At 41.8% G+C, this 20,838-nt stretch overlaps 1 protein-coding gene across 1 annotated transcript in view; it reads right to left on the reverse strand.

Annotated features, from left to right (window-relative positions):
• Positions 1-20,838, reverse strand: part of TBC1D19 (TBC1 domain family member 19) — a 79,154-nt gene that overhangs the window by 35,983 nt on the left and 22,333 nt on the right. The window contains exons 6-11 of the mRNA XM_072125984.1: positions 20,697-20,760; positions 19,995-20,041; positions 14,506-14,616; positions 9,246-9,318; positions 7,857-7,895; positions 6,871-6,983 (exon numbers count right to left, since the gene is read on the reverse strand). Coding sequence (XP_071982085.1) covers positions 6,871-6,983; positions 7,857-7,895; positions 9,246-9,318; positions 14,506-14,616; positions 19,995-20,041; positions 20,697-20,760 — 447 coding nt within the window. The remainder of the gene's footprint in view (positions 1-6,870; positions 6,984-7,856; positions 7,896-9,245; positions 9,319-14,505; positions 14,617-19,994; positions 20,042-20,696; positions 20,761-20,838) is intronic.

Genomic DNA, 20,838 nt, shown 5'->3' on the forward strand with positions numbered 1-20,838 from the left:
AGCAGCAGTTCTGTGGGCGGAAATGCCTTGTTGATGCCAGAGGTCAGAGGAGAATGGGCAGACTGGTTCGAGCTGATAGAAAGGCAACAGTGACTCAAATCGCCACCCGTTACAACCAAGGTAGGCAGAAGAGCATCTCTGAACGCACAGTACGTCGAACTTTGAGGCAGATGGGCTACAGCAGCAGAAGACCACACCGGGTGCCCCTCCTTTCAGCTAAGAACAGGAAACTGAGGCTACAATTTGCACAAGCTCATCGAAATTGGACAGTAGAAGATTGGAAAAACATTGCCTGGTCTGATGAGTCTCGATTTCTGCTGCGACATTTGGATGGTAGGGTCAGAATTTGGCGTCAACAACATGAAAGCATGGATCCATCCTGCCTTGTATCAACGGTTCAGGCTGGTGGTGGTGGTGTCCTGGTGTGGGGAATATTTTCTTGGCACTCTTTGGGCCCCTTGGTACCAATTGAGCATCGTTGCAACGCCACAGCCTACCTGAGTATTGTTGCTGACCATGTCCATCCCTTTATGACCACAATGTACCCTGTAACATCTGATGGCTACTTTCAGCAGGATAATGCGCCATGTCATAAAGCTGGAATCATCTCAGACTGGTTTCTTGAACATGACAATGAGGTCACTGTACTCAAATGGCCTCCACAGTCACCAGATCTCAATCCAATAGAGCATCTTTGGGATGTGGTGGAACGGGAGATTCGCATCATGGATGTGCAGCCGACAAATCTGTGGCAACTGTGTGATGCCATCATGTCAATATGGACCAAAATCTCTGAGGAGCTTCCAGCACCTTGTTGTATCTATGCCACGAAGAATTGAGGCAGTTCTGAAGGCAAAAGGGGGTCCAACCCGTTACTAGCATGGTGTACCTAATAAAGTGGCTGGTGCATGTGTATATATATATATATATATATATATATATACACACACACACACACACATACATGTATGAGCCACTTATTGTAGAAGGATTAATGTATGCGGCTTCCTGTATTATGATAGTTTATGCCTCAGTCTATTTTTATTGGACTAAAACATTTTTGGTTTAACAATGCTATAGAAAGTCCTCGGAGAGCATACGTGTTCGATAAAATTGTAAAATGCCAATCATACATTTGCTGCAATGAATTTCAATAACAATATAAACCTGTACAAATGCAGTGAATAAATAGACATCATAAAAGATACAGACATGCTCATTCCCAGTACAATAGGTTGTAGGAAAGTTGTAAAAATTACATTTGTATTCCATGAACCGGCTTTCAGCACGACGCTATACTACTCAGGTACGGCTCAAAACAGAGAATCCCAATCCTAGCTATTTAACCCCTCAGGAGCCGATACTAAAGGCAGAATCTAGTTTTACAGTGGAATCGTTCTCCCTCTGCAAGTCAATATGTTACTGCAGGGTATTAACCATCATAAAAGACAAAAATCATCTAGTATGAAAAAAAATAGCTAACAATGTATGTAATTGATGGAAAAAAAAATATCACCCATGAAATGAAAAAACACAAAACAAAAAAATAATATATATAAAAAAAATATGTATGGTCCAAAAGTAAAAAGGCACAAACAGCAAACAGATGGGTTAATTTTAACACTAAATTTTTATTATACCACGTTGGGCAAAGCAATGTCAAATTTTGACATTGACCTCACCGCCTACATGACAGGTAATTTGGAAAAAAAAAAAAAAGCTTTATTACTGTGTAGTAAAACTATGTCGAAATGTGAATTGGCTACGGTGAATTGTCACTGCTGGCATGAAATCAGCCGAAATAACACATTTCAAAATCAGCTGTTCAGTAACTACTGTAAATTTCCGCCAGACATCTGCACCCTAGTGGCCAAATATTTTAAAAGGCAACCCAAGAAATATTTAAAGGGTTTTTTCCCACGAAGAAAAGGTAGGCCCTATCCACGGGATAGCAGGAGAGCGGCCTAACTTTCTGATCACTGGGGGTCTCAGTGCAGATCGCGAAAACGAGGGGTCCTTCGGCTCCGTCAGATTAATGGAGCAAACGGCCGTGCAAGGCCGTTCTGCTCCATTGATCTGTATAGAGCTGGCGAGATCGCGGAGCACGGCGCTCGGCAATTTCCGTCAAAAAGAGGCCCAGTGATATGTACTTTTAAAGTTGGCTTCCTAAACCTTTTTGAAGAAAATCTAATCTTAATGAAATATTAGGTTTCTGCACTTTGTAACTGTCTATCGCCTAAGAAGTCAATATTCTGGAGCAAACACTAAGTCACTGGCCCATATTGCATCTACACACGTTTTTTTTGTACATGTATTTATTATGTATTTATTTTGTACATGTATTTATTATGTTTCAGTGCCACTAACCCCTCAATAACCAGTTTGTCAGATGTAGTCTCTTTACTGGCAGATGCCAAACTGGGCCTCTGGACAATCTGGAAGTACCAAAGGATGTGTCACCAAGAGTTCTCAGAGGGTCTCTTAAGCCAAAAGAGAGCTATTAGAAGGACCCTGGCTTGGTGTTGTCAGATTTTCTTTATCACCTGAGGGATTAGAAGCAGGGCTGGGAAGGCATAAGCTGAATTCCAAGCCCACAGCAGGGAGAATGTGTTGATCACCAGAGGTTTGTCCCTCTGATGTAAAGGATCCATCATTAGCATAGACTTGACCTTCTTCCTCGCCTGCGACAGAGCTTTTACTCAAATCGTTTTCTGAAGATGTGATAGGACAGACAAAAACTTGGGGTTTTGTAGCCATCTTAACCTCATCCTTGATCATATTTTGCAGCGATTCCAACCACCAGACAGATTTGTCTCAAAAGATTCTCATATGCTGATGGTAGCCCTGCACTCTCTATGGTGGGTCTTTTTAACATCTTTTCTGTGTTTATACTAGTGTAGAGGTCCTCAAAGGGGCTCCAGGGGGAACCCTCTTGCTGCTCTCAGCTGTAGAAGTCATCCGGCCAAACTCAACTCAACACTAGAGATGCCAAAAAGAGACAGAAGCAGACTATGGGGCACACAATGGCCCCTACCCTCCTCTACTGTCTTCATCCCCAAAAGCACTCTGGTCTCTTTTAGGGACAGGAAACCACTGAAGCCTGGAGAGAGAAGTGTCCTTTTATACTCCTGTCCCTGATTGGTAGACCTCCTCTCAGTGGGTGCCATTGTTGGCAATGGGGAAAGCATGCTGCAGATTTTGCAATGTAAATTTCTTTGCTGACTTGCTCAGTAGCACCACTTCTGGCCCCTGCCCTTTACTCGTATCCAGCATAACCCTCTGTGTATGACCCTGACTTGTTGCTTACTACTAATCCTATGCTTCCTGCCTCGACCCTCTTCTGTTTTAAGTACTTTGTTTATTTGAAGCCTGCCCTGACTTTGGACTGATCCTGACTCTTCTCTTCCGGTGTCTCTGTGCACAGAGGTACAGCTGCTATCCACATCAGGGCTACTGCTATAGGTAGTGGTTTTGCAATCTTGTCACAGTGAGAGATCCCTGTATAGGAGTAAAAGGAAAGGTCCAGGGAGAAATCCCTTAGTGGTGGCCCAAAGTCAGACCAGTAACAGACAGTACAGTGGGCTTACAACCTGCGGTCTGTTACACATACTTAGCTTTTCTTACACATATCTACTTGGCTTATGCTCATGAGATCATAGTACATGCGCAGGCAGTGTACATAGACATGTCCCTGCTCGGGACACAGGAGAGAAGTACAAAGTTTATTATTATGGGGAGGCTACTGGACATGTTATTAAAGATTAACTGCTGCATTTCCCACCCTACGCTTGTACTTGAATCAATAAGTTTTCCCATTTTTTTTGTTAAAATTAGATGCCTTGGGTTATACTGGGGTATATATACGGTAGGTATAAAACCCGGTGATGTCATTTCATTTCTACTGCAATGAAATGTACACAATTTGTTGTTTGCAAAAAAAACAAAAAAGACCTATTTTTCTTTAGCTGGAATCTGCATTGAAATTCCAATGTATAAAAGAAAGTATATTCTCTCGTTAAAATCAGCATTAAGAAAAAATCTATTTGGGCTTTTTCTGGCACAGATCGTTTTTTTTTTGCTGCCAAATAGTTGTGGATTGACCGTCGTAATATGGATTATTGTATGAAGTGGCTGAACACGAGCCTTGAGTCTAGGCATATGAATAATAGTCCTCTAATCTATCTTGCTTTTTCATTACTTCTTGTTATCCTTCTGAGGATCAATTAAAGTAGAAACAGCATGACAATAAAAGTTGCCAGAGTTAAGCAACGGTTCCAGACGATTATTAAATTAGCCCTGAGAGACACATTCTGCGGATAACGTATCGGCGCTACGAGCTGCTGGAATAATTAACAAGTCGCCGCTCTCCTGCTATCAGCGGCCAGCTCCTCAAGTGAGTGATGAGCCCTGGTAGAACTGCCACATGCCCTTTAATTCCCAGCGATAGCTTTTTTTGGGTAATAGAGTGCAAAATTAAACACAAAGGTGAAATGTTCATACACTTTAAGGTCGTGCCACCTCTTTAGCGGAAGCCCCAAGATATCAATTTGTGGGTTGACAGTAAATGGAGGATGTAGGAACATGTGTTAATGGAAAAATGTACCGACCGGCCTGGAGTTTTACAAAATCACAATGAGTGTACGGTGGGAAATAAATTGAAAAAAAAAAATATATATATACAGATTGAACATTTCGATTAACTTTCATGACGGGATTCATGAGACGCTTCTATCTTGTGGTCATAGTCTGACATTTGGTGCACATTCTGCATCAGGGAAATGGTCAGGATGATTTATGTGCCAAATATATACCGAAACCAACTCGCATGTCTTCTGTCTTCTGTCATTATTATGTCTGCTACTCACCCCAACCCAATCATTCTGGCGGGATATAGACTTAATTTCACACCAATGTACAATGGTGGAGAAGAAGGGCGTCAGACTCTGCACCTCTTCCACCTTATATTGCACACAACGTACATGAGATTTATGAAAAAATTTCAGGCCCAGCCTCTCCGTCCTCCAATGGAAGACATTGTACCGCTCTTAATGTTGGTTGTCCTAGGCATAGGTTTTGTCTATTCTAGTTACAAATTAATAAAGAATCCTTCCGGCTGTCCCAAAGCCAATGGAATGTGGCTGATTTCGAGTTCTAACTGCTGTCGTGGGAAGCGGGAGGTATGTCCTGGTATTTAGATAAAGTTGAATGCAAAGGTGATGCAGGGAGTCATTGGCTCTCTGCTTCACCACTGAGCCTCTGCCACTGATGTGTGTGGCAGAGGCCTTAATGCTTTATGCGATGATGTCACTGTGCCAACTAAATAACTGAATTAAATTAGAGTTAGTATCTACTGTGCTTTGTTTTGCTATACAAAAGGGGGGGTGTGATTAGTGGGGTCTAAAATGAAGGTGGACGTTATAAGAGAGGGGACTTTAGTACGATAACGTCATATGCTTGGACACAAGGGCGTGATATATGCTGTCTACAGGGATGGCCAGAGGAAAGGAGGCATTACATAGCGGAGGCCAGAGGAAAGGGGGCTTTACACGGCGGAGGCCAGAGGAAAGGAGGCATTACAGGGCAGAGGCCAGAGGAAAGGAGGCATTACAGGGCAGAGGCCAGAGGAAAGGAGGCTTTAAACGGCAGAGGCCACAGGAAAGGAGGCATTACACGGCAGAGCCCACAGGAAAGGAGGCATTACAGGGCAGAGCCCACAGGAAAGGAGGCATTACAGGGCAGAGGCCAGAGGAAAGGAGGCATTACAGGGCAGAGGCCACAGGAAAGGAGGCATTACAGGGCAGAGGCCACAGGAAAGGAGGCATTACAGGGCAGAGGCCACAGGAAAGGAGGCATTACAGGGCAGAGGCCAGAGGAAAGGAGGCATTACATGGCAGAGGCCAGAGGAAAGGAGGCATTACATGGCAGAGGCCACAGGAAAGGAGGCATTACACGGCAGAGCCCACAGGAAAGGAGGCATTACACGGCAGAGCCCACAGGAAAGGAGGCATTACACGGCAGAGCCCACAGGAAAGGAGGCATTACAGGGCAGAGGCCAGAGGAAAGGAGGCTTTAAACGGCAGAGGCCAGAGGAAAGGAGGCATTACATGGCAGAGGCCACAGGAAAGGAGGCTTTAAACGGCAGAGGCCACAGGAAAGGAGGCTTTAAACGGCAGAGGCCACAGGAAAGGATGCATTACATGGAGAGGCCACAGGAAAGGAGGCATTACATGGCAGAGGCCACAGGAAAGGAGGCATTACATGGCAGAGGCCACAGGAAAGGAGGCATTACATGGCAGAGGCCACAGGAAAGGAGGCATTACATGGCAGAGGCCACAGGAAAGGAGGCATTACAGGGCACAGGCCACAGGAAAGGAGGCATTACAGGGCACAGGCCACAGGAAAGGAGGCATTACACGGCAGAGGCCACAGGAAAGGAGGCATTACACGGCAGAGGCCACAGGAAAGGAGGCATTACAGGGCAGAGGCCACAGGAAAGGAGGCATTACATGGCAGAGGCCACAGGAAAGGAGGCATTACATGGCAGAGGCCACAGGAAAGGAGGCATTACAGGGCAGAGGCCACAGGAAAGGAGGCATTACACGGCAGAGGCCACAGGAAAGGAGGCATTACACGGCAGAGGCCACAGGAAAGGAGGCATTACATGGCAGAGGCCACAGGAAAGGAGGCATTACATGGCAGAGGCCACAGGAAAGGAGGCATTACACGGCAGAGGCCACAGGAAAGGGACATTGTACTGTGTGGAAACACTAGAGTGTGAGGAGGGGCAACGGTTGTGCAGCATCTTATGTCCATACGTAGATTGTTTTTAAAAAAATCTTAACTTCAAAACTAAACCATTAGATCACGTACCTCAGGTTGGTCTGAGATGTTTAGAATGAGCGCCCATAAATCGGCCCGGAGAGCTGTGGGACATCCCTGCCGCACATATTGTTGGGCAGCTGCACTGTCATGTTCTGCTAGGACTGAAAGAGAAAGTGTGTGATAAATGATGTATAATGTCAACTTTTTACTTTAAATCTGTTCAAACTTTTTTCTAAAAAGTTATGCAGAAAGAACAGAGCGCGCCCCAACAATACATGAGATGATATAGATGTTTATTTTGATCCTGAATTTGGAAACATCTGGCAGGTATAAAAAGAATTTGTTGGCTCTCCATACGTTATTGCTTTAGTAGATAACATATAGTAATAGTACTTCTGGAGCATCATGTCTGCTGTGCAGTTACTCAGTTACTCCTCCTAGCAATCAGTGGGAGCTCGTTCATACAGTGCTGCATTGTCCACAGGACACACTTCTATGCTTAGGGGAATGGCAACATTCATTTCTAGGTGGAATAACCAAGGGAACAGCAGAACACACAGATTTACATTTCTTCTTTAAAGGGCGTGAATAACCTCCACTATGTGTTATCATTTGCAGACAAATATATACAGAGATTTCCATCATACCTTTATTTCTGTCCATTATAACATTCCTAAGATATTCCCATTGAGATCTGTAAGCAAATGAGGCTGTTGCTGCTCTAAGAGTGTGTCCTCAGCACCCTGAGCACTTCTATTCCTGCCTATATCACTTGCCTCTTCATCAAGTGCTGCCCCATTCTTCTTACTTGTTTATGTGACAGAAAGAACAGTGGTCAAAGCAGGAATAGCAGTTATCGGGCGTCTCATTAGCAACTGTCTCATTAGCATATAGATAATAATGGGAATTTCTTAGAAACAGCATAATGAACAGAAATAATAAAACACATTCTTTAATTCATAATGCATTTCTACAACAGATTATAATACTTAGTTGTGTGGTTGGTTCCCTTCACAGATATGATAGATACATACCTTTTTTGCCCAGTCGAAAGTGTTCATTCTCAAACATTTCTATAATAAAAAAAAATGAAAAAAAAGCATAAATCCATTCAAAAACAGAAGTGAAAAATGTTTTCTACTGTAAATAAGAGGGTATCATGTGTAATCTATGCAAGGCTGCACCCTTGGATATTACAAAATATTTATTCAAAAATTGAGGTTGAATAAAAGATGACACATATATTAATAGAAAATAGCTTTAAAAATAATAAAAAAATTAGAGAAAAAAGTTAAAAGACACCACGGATCTACCTAATAAGACAGTATAAGTAGAAGAAACCACGGATCTACCTAATAAGACAGTATAAGTAGGTTCCTGCGATAATTCTCCCCCTCATTGTGTTGTTGTATAACCATCACATTCAGTACATTCACATAAAATCCTGATCGTTGATATATCAGGATCAGCAGAGGTTACTGGGGCGTTTAGTTGACTTGCTGTGGAGTCAGAGTAAAGACTACTCCACGCCTCAGTAAACCGAGTTGACCCCTCCTACCAGCGCATCTTCGGCGTGCGCCCTCCTTGTCCTGAAGCCAGTGATATGCGCATGCGCCCGTTTCATTTGCCTCTATTGCACATGCAGATGAGGCCGCACACCTTAAGAAAAGAGCGTGCTGAAGATGCGGTGGCCAGAGGGAAGAAGTCAGGCCACTGCAGAGTGGAGTCGTTTTTACCAACGCTCCATGCCCCACAGTAGCCAATCATTTACATATATCAAATATTAGAATATTAGGCGAAAATATGGAATGTGACTGTTATACAAAAACACTCGGGGGGGGGGGGGTTTGGAGAATTATAGCAGGAGCCCATCATCGGATCTATTTTATTAGGTAGATCAATGTTGGTAGCTTTCCTTTAAGGATAAGGGCAGGATCCACAGGATAGGGGCTAACTTGCTGATCTCAAAGATGGGACTCCACAGATCATGAGAACTGTTGGACCCAAGATAAAGTGAGTAGCCAGTCGCGCATGTACTCCTCCTGTTTTCATTACTATGGCGGTCAAAGATATAGCCGAGTATGGCCCTCATCTATCGCTGTCAGCCCAACAGAGATGATCATGTGTTCATCTGGGGTACAACAGGTGTACTATGGATCACCATTGTCATGATCCGTGGGGGTCCCATCACTAAGACCCCCACCAATCAACAAGTCAGCCCCATCCTGTGGATGAAACCTAAAATTGTTGTCACCGGATAACCCCTTTAATGGAAAAAAAAAAAAAAAGTAAAATAGCCTGGGCATTAAGGTGGAAAACAGAGATAAGGGGTTAAAGAAACCGCACATGCTCAGTACACCTCTAAATCCAAGCAGAATATTTGCATCACTACTCATTGGCTTTGTAGAGTAGGGAGTTGGCACCTGGGGGGACTGGAGTAGAGTCATCCACACCGAGCTGTCCTGTATTTAGACTCAGTTCACTGAAAAATTCCCTCTGGAAAAGAAAGGGTCACCAAATGAGAAAGTTTTAGTTAGTACAGGCAGCTACATACAAGATAAGTTCCATAGGTTTGTTCTTAAATTGAATTTGTATGTAAGTCGAAACTGTATATTTTATAATTGTAGTTCTAGACAATTTTTTTTTTTGCTCCAGTGACAATGGGAGTTTCAAAATGTTTTGCTGTAATGGGACCAAGGATTATCAATAAAGCTTCAGTACAGACACCTTACAGCTGATCATTGCTGCCTGGGACTATAGTAACATCCAGAGAGCTTCACCAGAGGTCACAGTGGGCAGAGGGGTCCATCTTAACTAGGGATCGTCTGTATGTCGGTTCTCCTTAAGTAGGGGACCACCTGTAATTCTTAAATCAATTGTCCATTACATCCCTGTTGCCCTCCATTCTTTTGCTTTATTCTATGGCTCATGTATGCAAGTGGCAGACATGGTCATCTTCACAGTCCCGGTTCAGACCAGTAGAAGGACTAGTACTTGTAACTTATAGGCCTTACATGGCTCAGTGATCATTTTGGAAAATTGACTATTTATGACCTAATTTTGTCTTTTCTGAAGTCGATCACTTTAAAGGGATTGGTCCAATTTAAAACATGCCTTTGTCAGAATTCTGAATCATTTCAGTACTTTATAAAATTTTAATAAAAGTTTTATAAACTACTGAAATTATTAGGCATTTTTAAAATCAGCAGAGCACAGGCTATTGGAACCGGTCACCAGCTAAAAATGACAGACCTGGTGACAGGCTCACTTTAAACCCAGCTTCCTCACACAATCCAGCTTTTTCTTTTGTATGGTGAATAGCGAGAAATCTGTCAATCAGCGGCGGGTGAGCATGCAGCGCAATGAAATTTCGGATGTAGTTTACAGTGAATCAAATAAACTTGAACCTCCTAAATAAAATCATGTTAATAAGCGACTCTCAGCATCCCGAGGAAACAAAAACTAGTGACTGTAAGAGGAGGGGCTTTTTAAACGATTCCTGGTATTTGCTTCCTGTCCCTAGGGGCTGGTGGGAACCCTCCAGTAGGGCCCCTGTGGAGACATGGTGGATATTGGGTTTTTATTTAAAAGCTATCCATCTTGAGATATGTTGAGGCAATAAGATAAATACTACAAGAGACGTGGTGCCTTATAGAATTATTACATTTTCACCATCAGAGCTGATTTGTACCTACAGGGGTAACCACTGACACGGAACCCCCCTTTAAGATCAATAGAAGAACGTGTTACCACCCCGATCTTCAATATGGAGTAAAAGCGACAAGTAAATCCAAGACCATCACAACCATTGTGGTTTTTCAGAGGTTAAAGGAAAATGTTATAGAATAATATGTGCTTCAGGAAGAATCCGAGCCAATTATCGCAGTCTGTGACCTTTGAAGATCACTACACGGAGTCGAATCGGGCTAATTTATAGAAAAGGAAAAAAACAGCCTAATCCACGGCGAAGAAAAACACCGAGTGTGACAAGTTGTCACTGGCAACACTAAGTGACCTCCAACACGAAATCTCAACTCAATTATTTTTTTTTGACCCTACGCAGTACGTTACTATTTACCAGTAAGGATGATTTGCAGAGGATTTCTATGTATAATGTTAATCCCTACTAGGAAGCAGAAGGTCCCAGAGGACCTCAGTGCATGAAGGGTTACTCCTATCCAGTATAATGACATGCACAGATACATGGCTGCTGGAGCTTCAGTGCAGGGAAAACCCGAGATGCTGATCCAGCGTTACATCGCCTTCTAAGTTTTCCCTGCCCGACATTCTCCAAATATTTAGAATTGGTGAGGACCCTCCTAAATCATAAAGCGATGACATATCCCAGCAATAGAAATAGGATGGAGCTGGATTGTAGCCTCCGCATTCAGAACCAACAGAATAGGACACACTGATTTATTACAAGTTACTACAATGTATAAGGCTCCATTCATATGAACGTAATGTGTGGGCAGATCTCGGCCAGAATTGGCTTATATTATACCCGGTCACTGTGCGGAGAGCACATGGGGCGGAATTTATTAAAGAAAATTTACCATGACTGGGGTAATCTTCTTGTATATGTTATCCATGGTCTCCTTCCTTCTTAAATAAAAAAAAAAATTATTATTATGCTAATGAGCCTAAAAGGCTCTGGGGGCGTTAGTGCTGCAAATACACAGGCTATACACAGGCAGAACATGTCTCATCCTTACCCCCTGCTCTCTCTCCCTGTGTAATCTAGCAGCAGAGAGAAGTGCAGGAGGAGGGGGGGGGGCTGCTCTGCTCATTGTAACAGCACAGAGAGGCTCTGGTAACACTCCCCAAAGCACCTCTAGCTCATTAGCATAATTGTAAAAGTTTATTTTAGAAGGAAGCAGGCCATGGATAACAAATATAAGAAGATTACTACAGTCACAGTGCCTGGATCTGTAACATTCCCCCCGAATGGGTTATATTACGAAATTGTGAACCTTTACTGGCTTCTAGATGTAGAAGAAGTATGGCCAAATAATCATGTAATCTGTATAGGTTTCATATGGCAACCCCCTTTAAGAAAGAGTATTTTTCCTTTAATAAGAGATGTCCCCCCTTAGCTGCCATCTACTGGTTCCATGGTACTGCAGCTGCTTATTATCTATCTGAGAGTAATGTTAATTATTGTGACCAATCAAATGTATTGTTATGATTGTATTGTACAGATGTGCTGGTTGGATAACCTGAACTGGACACTCCCTAGGGAAGGTTATAGAAGCCCTTGGGGTGGAAGGCTTTGGGTCTTAGCGATGGGAAATCCGGCTCTTCTTAATGAGCAGGATCATTAGGCTCTGCTCACTAAGAAGAGCTGGCTCTTCTGTCCCCTGATCGGCGAGTCACTCCATTCCACTCTACTTTTAACCCAATTTTATCTGGTTAAAGGGGGTATGATAGCAGTCTCTTCGTGCCAGCTCGTTCGCGAACGACCCATCACTACTGGATCTTTCTCCTGAGGTCTCTTCTGAGAGAGTCCATAGGGCACTGAGACACAGCACTGCTGCAGGACCCTTAGCTATACCAGAGCCAGCCTTGGAGTGCTGCATAGTCGCTCCTCACCTCCAGCCTGAAGTCCCTATACCAAGCTGTGAGCCACCTCTGCCGAACACCAACCAACCAGTTGAACTAGTTGAACTGTTCCTTCTGTTGTGGCGTGTTCCAGAATAAATGAATTGTGAATTTTATGATTGACATCTCTGGACTCCAAGTGATCCCTGTGTAGAGCTGTTAACATTAAGGGCGCCCCACTTACCATCACCCAGGGATCCCTACACCTACATCAGGGTCATCCTGCACCTGCAGTCTCTCCCTCCTTTCTTACGAATCCACCTGTCAGATACCTGCCAGGTGTGGACGAGGCCTGTTCCTCCAGTACCCAGCACCATGACCCAGCGCTACGCCGTGCTCAGCCAGCCACTCAGGTATCAAAGGAAATCCAGCTGCCCCCAAGTCCAATAAGGCTAGGCCCTGGTGGGGGATGTTGCAGATCTATGAGCAAGTGTCCCTGACCAGATTTGTGACGGAGTCGCTCATCTTTCTCTGGACAGGGGAGGTTGAGGAGCGTTCACCCCCTTTCACGTTCCAGCTCAGGTTAGCAAACGGTCCTGTGAATGATGCCTTATACTGGTCAAGATTTATCAAAGTGCCTGAAGCTGCCATAGTTTAAAGGGATCTTGTTACAAGATTTTTGGAAGGGTATGAAAATATTACTTTTAGAATTCCGTAACTCCATGTGAATATGAGCAGGGAAAAGTCATATTTTGCATGAAACAAGACCTTTTTAGAGGCTGCCGGTGTGGTATCAATTCCGATACCTCTATTTTTCGTTCTGTAGGATTTTGAAACATTCTCTCTGTTGTATTATTGTTATATCTCCGGGTTCTGCCAGCTACAGACCCAGATACAGGCAGTTCAATAAATCGGTGGGATAGCTGGTTCTTTATCTGCAGATCTAAGTTACCAACTTTGTCATTAACTGCTTCTAGTTCCAGTTGTGAATATCACAGAACCACAAGACTGATCCACGCCGAGAGTGTAGACTCTTATATTACATTAAAAGCACGTGTATCGGTATTATAGAGCAAAAGATAGAGACAACTGAAGGGACACTGCCACTGCGGCCTCTAATAGTGGGATAACTCAGGCAAAATATGACCGTTCTCTGCTCATTTTCACATGACTTTGGAGGATATCTTTTATTCCACATAAAAAGAGGAAAGACTGATTGTAGTTTACGGGGGTAAAAGACCAATAATGCTTCAAAACTTCCAAAATTATACTTTAACGAACGACAGTACACAGGCAAGTGCTATTTACTATGCTACTACTCCAAGGAAAGTAGAAGTCCATATCTGTATCCACACTTTGACACATGTTTATGGGCTGGCTGTGATGTTTAAGAGGCTCCTCCTCCTTCTGCCTGCAACATTTTAGAAGTTCCTGATACTACTGCCTGCATGTTTTGGAGGTTCCTCCTCCTTCTGTCTGCACGGTTTCATAGCCTCCCCCTCCTTGTGCCTGTAAGCTGTGACTTTTCAGAGGCTTCTTCTATCTACAACGTGGCGATAGACTTTCCCGCTGGAGTTAAAGGTGGCCTTATCGCTGAAAACCAGCCTGTAAGTGAACGTGTCCTTTTGTCATTCGGCCCTGCAATCATCATCACCGTAACTCGGTTATCCATCTAGTATCAACTCCTGAAGAAGATGCCATCTGTAGTTCACCTGTTTGACCTAAATCCAGTACAGGCCTCAAATCCTGGTAACCGTCTAGTATGAATTCTTCTGGGGCCAATACTTCACCCATGACATAGAAACCTGGAGGGTCTGAGTAGATTCACCTAATGCAAAATTTGCTTGCTTTGCATAAAATTTACAGAAAGTTTAGAAAAGTAACATGATAAAATACCCCATTCTGCCAAATTCCATCATTTCAAAATGTTCTTTGGATCTTGAAAAATAATTGTGATCAGTTGCCATGGGCTTTAAATATCTTTCATTGGACATGTAGCACTTGCAGAGCAAAAAAAATTTAATTTTTTGAAACAAAAATAACCACCAAAAATAAAAATTAAAAAAAAAGCTAAAAAGATATAATAATCCAGAATTGCATTCACAATATGAGAATGAGAATGTTATAGCGATTGCTACTTACCAGTTCTGGAATATCCTTAATTTTTAGTGGCACTTGGATTAAACCGAGATGAGTTCTAAAAGTTGTCTGTTCCCCACTTTCATAATTCGGGTTGCGAAGGTTAATTAGTACCTACAAGTGAATAACAAGGTACTCATTCATATTTGTTATTAGGATGATAAAAAGTTCACCAATCTGTTTTCTCAACTCGAGCTTACGCTCAGATTTCCCCTACTCCCTATTGATAAAGCAGATCATATATGATGGTTTTTAACCCCTTAACGCTGAAGCCACTTTTCACCTTCCTGACACGGCCCATTTTTTCAAATCTGCCCTGTGTCACTATAAATGGTTATAACTTCGGAACGCTTTAACATATCCAAGTGATTTTAAAATAGTTTTCTCCTGACACATTGTACTTCCTGTTAGTTGAAAAATTTTGGTGGTATGTTTTGCATTTATTTATGAGAAAATCAGATGTTTGGTGAAAATTTGGAAAAATTCTTGATTTTCGAACTTCAAAATGTTCTACTTTTTCCATACATAGTCATAACCGCAAAAAAATGTAATAACTAACATTCACTAAATGTCTAATTTATGTGGACATGGTTTTTTAGGCATGCTCTTATTTTTGTAGGATGTTATGTGCCTTTGAACGTTAGGTGCGATTTTTCACATTTTCATAAAAAACGCAAAATCTGCTATTGAGGGACCTGCTCGGGTTTTAAATCACTTTGAGAGGCCTAAATAAAAGTAAAACCCCATAAATTACCCCATTATAGAAACTGCACCCCTCAATGTACGTAAAACAACTTTTATGAAGTTTATTAACCCTTTCATTGTTTTACAGGGGTTAAAACAAAATCGGATACAATTTTGAAAGTAAACTTTTTTGGCTAAATGAATGTGTTTTTCAAAAAATTTACAAATTTTCAGTGGAAAAAAATACCAAAACGCTCCACAAAATTTGATACCCAATCTCTTCCGTATATAATAATACCCCATATGTGGTGGTAACCTGCTGTATGGGCACACGCCAGGGCATCAAAGGGAAGCTGCGCCATTTAGAGCAGATTATGCATTGTCACTTTTTATTGGCTATACAATCTTTATTTTTTTGGCAACTTGGACGTTTAAGGGCTTATTTTTTGCGACATGAGATGCACTTTACAAATATTTCATTTTAGTGGGTCATTAGCTTATTGATGAGATTTTATTAACTCTTGAATGTATGGGTGAAAAGAAAATTGTCAATTTTGGTTTACTTTTTTTTCGTATTTTTTGGGGGTCGTACACCGTACACTAAAAATATTATATTATCTTTATTCTATAGGTGATTACGATTATGGTGATACCTCATTTATACAGTTTTTCATTTATTTTTACAATTTTACTGGATAAAAACTAATATAGAGGAAATCTCATTTGTTTTTGCATCGCCATCTTTTCGGAGACGTAACTTTAATATTTTTTGGTTGACAAAGCTAGTTTTGGGCTTATTTTTTACGAGTTGAGTTGTTCTTTTCAGTGGTACCATTTTGGCGCACATAACTTTTTTTGATCACTTTTTAGAACATTTTTGTGTAGAGATTTTATGAAAAATGTAAATTTTTGGCGTGTTTTACGGGTTTTGTTTTTACGGCGTTCACCGTGCGGGTCCAATAATGTTTCTGAGTTATTGTACGGATTGTTACGGACGCGGCGATACCAAATATGGGGGTGTTTTTTTGCGATTTTGTGGTTTTTTTCACTTTATTGCATGTGTATAGGGAATATTTGTGTTTAGGGGACTTTAACTTTATTTAATTAATACTTTTTATTAAAAAATGATTTTATGTAGTGTTTTTAACATTTTTTTATTAACTTTTACAGGTTAGCTTGAACAAGTGATCCACTGATCACTTGTTCAAGCTCTTCTTCACATTACACAGTGTAATACAGATGTATTACACTGTGTAATGTAACACACTGAGCATGCTGCGCACAGAAGAGGATCGCGCAGCCCCAGGGCTGCGATCGGAGCAGCGGACCCCCCCCCTCCCCCCCCCCGGTAAGCGCCGCGGGGGGGGGGGGGGGTCCGATTCTTCTCAAATGCCCCTAGCACGCCACGGTCAGCGCGACCGCGGCGTGTCAGGGGTTAACATCCGCGATCGGAGAAATCATAATATAGTATAATATATAGCCGACACCCGCAGCTTCTGGCGCGGGCTCCGTTCTGGAGCCGGCCCCAGAAGCATGACGTACTATAACCGCATTTTGCGGGAACGCACCTCCCGCCATGCAGTAATAGTACGTCAAATGTCGGGAAGGGGTTAATAGAAGGTTCACTATAATACACTTTGACAATAGCCTATATTCATTATCCAGAAGACCAGGACTGAGATGAACACATACTTGAATTCCCGTGTCACTCCATTACTTCCACCTCTGCCTCCAACTGAAAGATCTGGGGTACTATGGGACCAATTTCCTCCTGGTCTCATCGGACCAGGGGACAACACAGTGAGTGATGTCCGTTGGAAAACGGAATTGGATGAAGATGGTCCTGTGACCTCCGGCAACTTCTGATGGGGGTCAGAGACTGAATTACAAAGCAACGAGAGAGCCAGAGCGGGGGTAAGTACGTGTTCTTTTTCTTAAGGACATCTATCACCAGATCAAGGATTGCAAACCAAGCACAATTTGATACTGGTGTGTGCCGCCTCTGGCAGGATCTATTCTTTTTTTAGTTTCTTATGCCCTGGTTTTTACAAAAAAAGGATTTAAAAATTATGCAAATTCGCCTGAAGGGCTCAGGCTCCATAAGAGTTAATGGAACCTGGAGCCCCTCAGGCTCATTTGCATAATTTTTACAGCCCCTTTTTCTTAAAAACAAATGCATAAGAAGCTACAAGAACAGTAGGGTAGGTAAGGTTCCAGCACTATTAAATTACACATTAGGGCAGAAGGAGTTTACAATAAGATCAACTTCTGATGGTAGAATCCTAATGGGAAGTTTCTTTTAACCCCTTCACGCTCCGCGGCGGATATATCCGCCACGGAGCGCAGTGACTTAGCGCTCAGTGGCGGATATATCCGCCACGGCGCTTATGCCGGCTCGGCTCTGGATCAGAGCCGAACCGGCATCGGGAAACACGGGGTGCCGGCTGTAACTAATAGCCGGCACCCCAGTGTAACACCCGCGATCGGAGTTGTCTCCGATCGCGGGTGCTTAACCCTTTAGATGCCGCGGTCAGCGCGACCGCGGCATCTAACAAGTATCTGGGGGGTCTTTCCCCCACGATCGGCCCCCCCGAACCGTTTTCGGGGGGCGCCGATCGTTGCTATAGTAACTCTGGGGTCCGATCTGGACCCCAGAGTTACAAGCAAGAATTGCCAGTAAGATGGCGTCTGTGACGTCATCTTACTGGCAAAGTGCCAGCCTATGCAAGTGCATAGGCTGACACTGATAATACTCTGCAATACATGAGTATTGCAGAATATTATCATGAAGAAGCAATCAGAAGATTGCTTCTTCATGTCCCATGGTATAAAAGTGAAAAAGTAAAAAAAAAAGTTATTCAATAAAAAAATAAAGTCATAAATCACTAAAAATGCCCCAAACCCCCAAAACATATAAAGAGACATATAACTCAAAAAAAAAGTCTAAATCATAACACAAACCCCACATATATAGTATCACCGCGTCCGTAACAACCCGTAGAATAAAAGTAAATCATTATTGAACCCCCACGATAAACGCCGTAAAAAAAAACTGTTATAAACCCTCCAAAAATTATGATTTTTACCTTTTCAATCCCACATAAAATGCTATAAAATGCGACCAAAAAACCATATGTACTCAGACATGATACTGGTGCAAAGTACAACATGTCCCGCAAAAAACAAGCCATCAACCAGCTCCGTAGCCAAAAACGTAACAAAGTTATGCCATTTGGAAGATGGCAATACAAAAATTATAGATTTTTCCCCACATTAGGGTTTTGTTTGACAAATTTAGTAAAACGTAAGAAAATATATACATGTCTGGTATCCCCGTAATCGTATCAACCCATAGAATAAAGCTAACATGATTATTAGTCTATACGGTGAACACCAAAAAAAAAAAAGTCAAAAATCCAGTACAGAATTGATGCTTTTCTACTCCTGCCCTCAAAAAAAGTTCCTAAATTTTCAACAATAGGTGATACCAACCCCAAAATGGTAACAATGGAAAAAGCATCTCATCCCGCAAAAAAAATGCCGTCACATGGCCCAAATAGCGCAAAAGCGAAAATTTTATAGCCTTCAAAAGGGGCCAATGAGGAAACTAAAATCCTGGCAGCTGCAGCGCCCTCCTTCCCTTCTGCGCCTTGCTGTGCGCCCATAAAACAAGTCACAGCCATATGTGGGGGGTCTTTGTACTCAGGAGAAATTGCAGAACAAATTGTATGGTGGGTTTTCTCTTTTTATATTTTGGAAATGTGTAAATTTTAGTGCTAAATGAACGTATAAGGGAACAGTATGACCATTCTAAATTTCACCTCCATTTTGATTCAATTACTATGAAGATCTCAAGGGGTTAACAATCTTCGTAAAAGCTGTTTCTGATAGCTTGAGGGGTGCAGATTTGAAAATGGGTAGATTATATAGGGGGTTTTGATGCTAAATATGTAAAATTTCATTCAAAACTGTATTTATCCCCAAAATAGTCAATTCTGAAAATCCGGAAAAGCGCTATTCTATTTGTAAGCCGCGTGACATCAAAATAAATTATCCAGACATTTCAGAAATTATGAAAATGTAAAGTAGACAAATGGGAAATGTTATTCAGCAACTTATTTAGGTGGTAAATCTATCTGCCTGAAAACGCAATGATTTAGAATTTCGAAAATGGCAAATTTTTCAAAAAATTTATCATATTTTCTTTTTTTTGTAAATAAACGCAAAACTTATCTGCCAAAATTTACCACTAAAATGAAGTACAACATGTGGGGAAAAAACTATCTCAGAATCGTTTTGATAAGTAACAGTGTTCAAAAGTTATAACCATATAAAGCGAAGCAAGTCAGAATCCAAAAAATCGGGCTGAGCCTTAAGCTGTAAAATGGCTGCGTCCTTAAGGGGTTAAAGGAAATCTACCACCAGGATAAAGGATTGTAAACCAAGCACACTGGCATACTGATGTGTGCTCCTCTGGCAGGGCCTGCTCTTCTTTAAGCCTCTGATACCCTTGTTATTAAGAAAAAAAAGGCTTTAACATTGTGCAAATGAGCCTGAAGGGCTCCAGGTTCCATTAATGCCTATGCTCCTGAGACTCATTTGCATGATTTTAAAAGCCTTTTTTGTAAAAAATCAGGGCATAAGAAGCTAAAAGAAGAGCAGATTCTGCCAGAGGGGCACACACCAGTATGTCAGTGTGCTTGGTTTACAATTCTTCATCCTGGTGGTAGATATCCTTTAAGCACAATTAAGTTTTATGTCAATATGATTCACTGTGAATGATTTTAACTATAACAATACCTACATACCTCAAGGAAATCCTTAGGTGCATAAACAGGTCTAAAGAGACTCAAGTCTTCAGAGGAAGAAAAAAATTAGCAACAATTAAATTAACCATGGTAACAACAAATAGGCAAAAATACAGTCATCAACAAAAGAGATAACAAACTTATATTATATTGGGGTGCTACCAGACTTTTTGGCAAATCCATGGGTGTCCATGGAATAAATCACAGAACTAGTTTGTCAGTAATACCACGAAACTTGTGCGGTCACTGGTAGCCGGGGACAAAATGTGTCTGACTTAATTAAAATATGACATGTGTTGACATTTCTCAATTTTTACAAAGGGGAAATAAGCAGTGACAACTCAACAGATTTGGACCTGCAATCATGGAATCTGCACAATACAAGCAAGTGAAGAAGTTTACATATAATACTCCAACAAAATCAATGATTAAGGTGCAAAGTCAATGTCACTATAAATGATCATGACACTGACATCACATTTACTGTGCCAAAATAAGGGGCCACATTGAAGATTGATTACCATATAGTGGGCTTTTCAACAGAGAGTTATACAATTGAAAAGCAAACTCATAAGCAAATGTTTTAACATAGTAAAAATATGGATGTGACGTGGTATAAAAGTGCATTGCACTGTGTATGTATTCTAGATTCGGTGTTATACATTGTAAGAATAGTTGACTGCTCCTCATTATTAGCCGTACCTGGTTCATCGGTTCCCATTTCGTTCCACTTATTAAGCAATTCTTTCTGCTCATCAGGAGGCCTCTGGAAATGATATTAAAAGTCAAAACAAAGTCACTATATACTGCATACAGTAACCCCATCATATAGAATATTGCCACT

This window comes from Engystomops pustulosus, chromosome 1 (genome assembly GCF_040894005.1).
Source record: "Engystomops pustulosus chromosome 1, aEngPut4.maternal, whole genome shotgun sequence".
NCBI classification, from domain to species: Eukaryota; Metazoa; Chordata; class Amphibia; order Anura; family Leptodactylidae; genus Engystomops; species Engystomops pustulosus.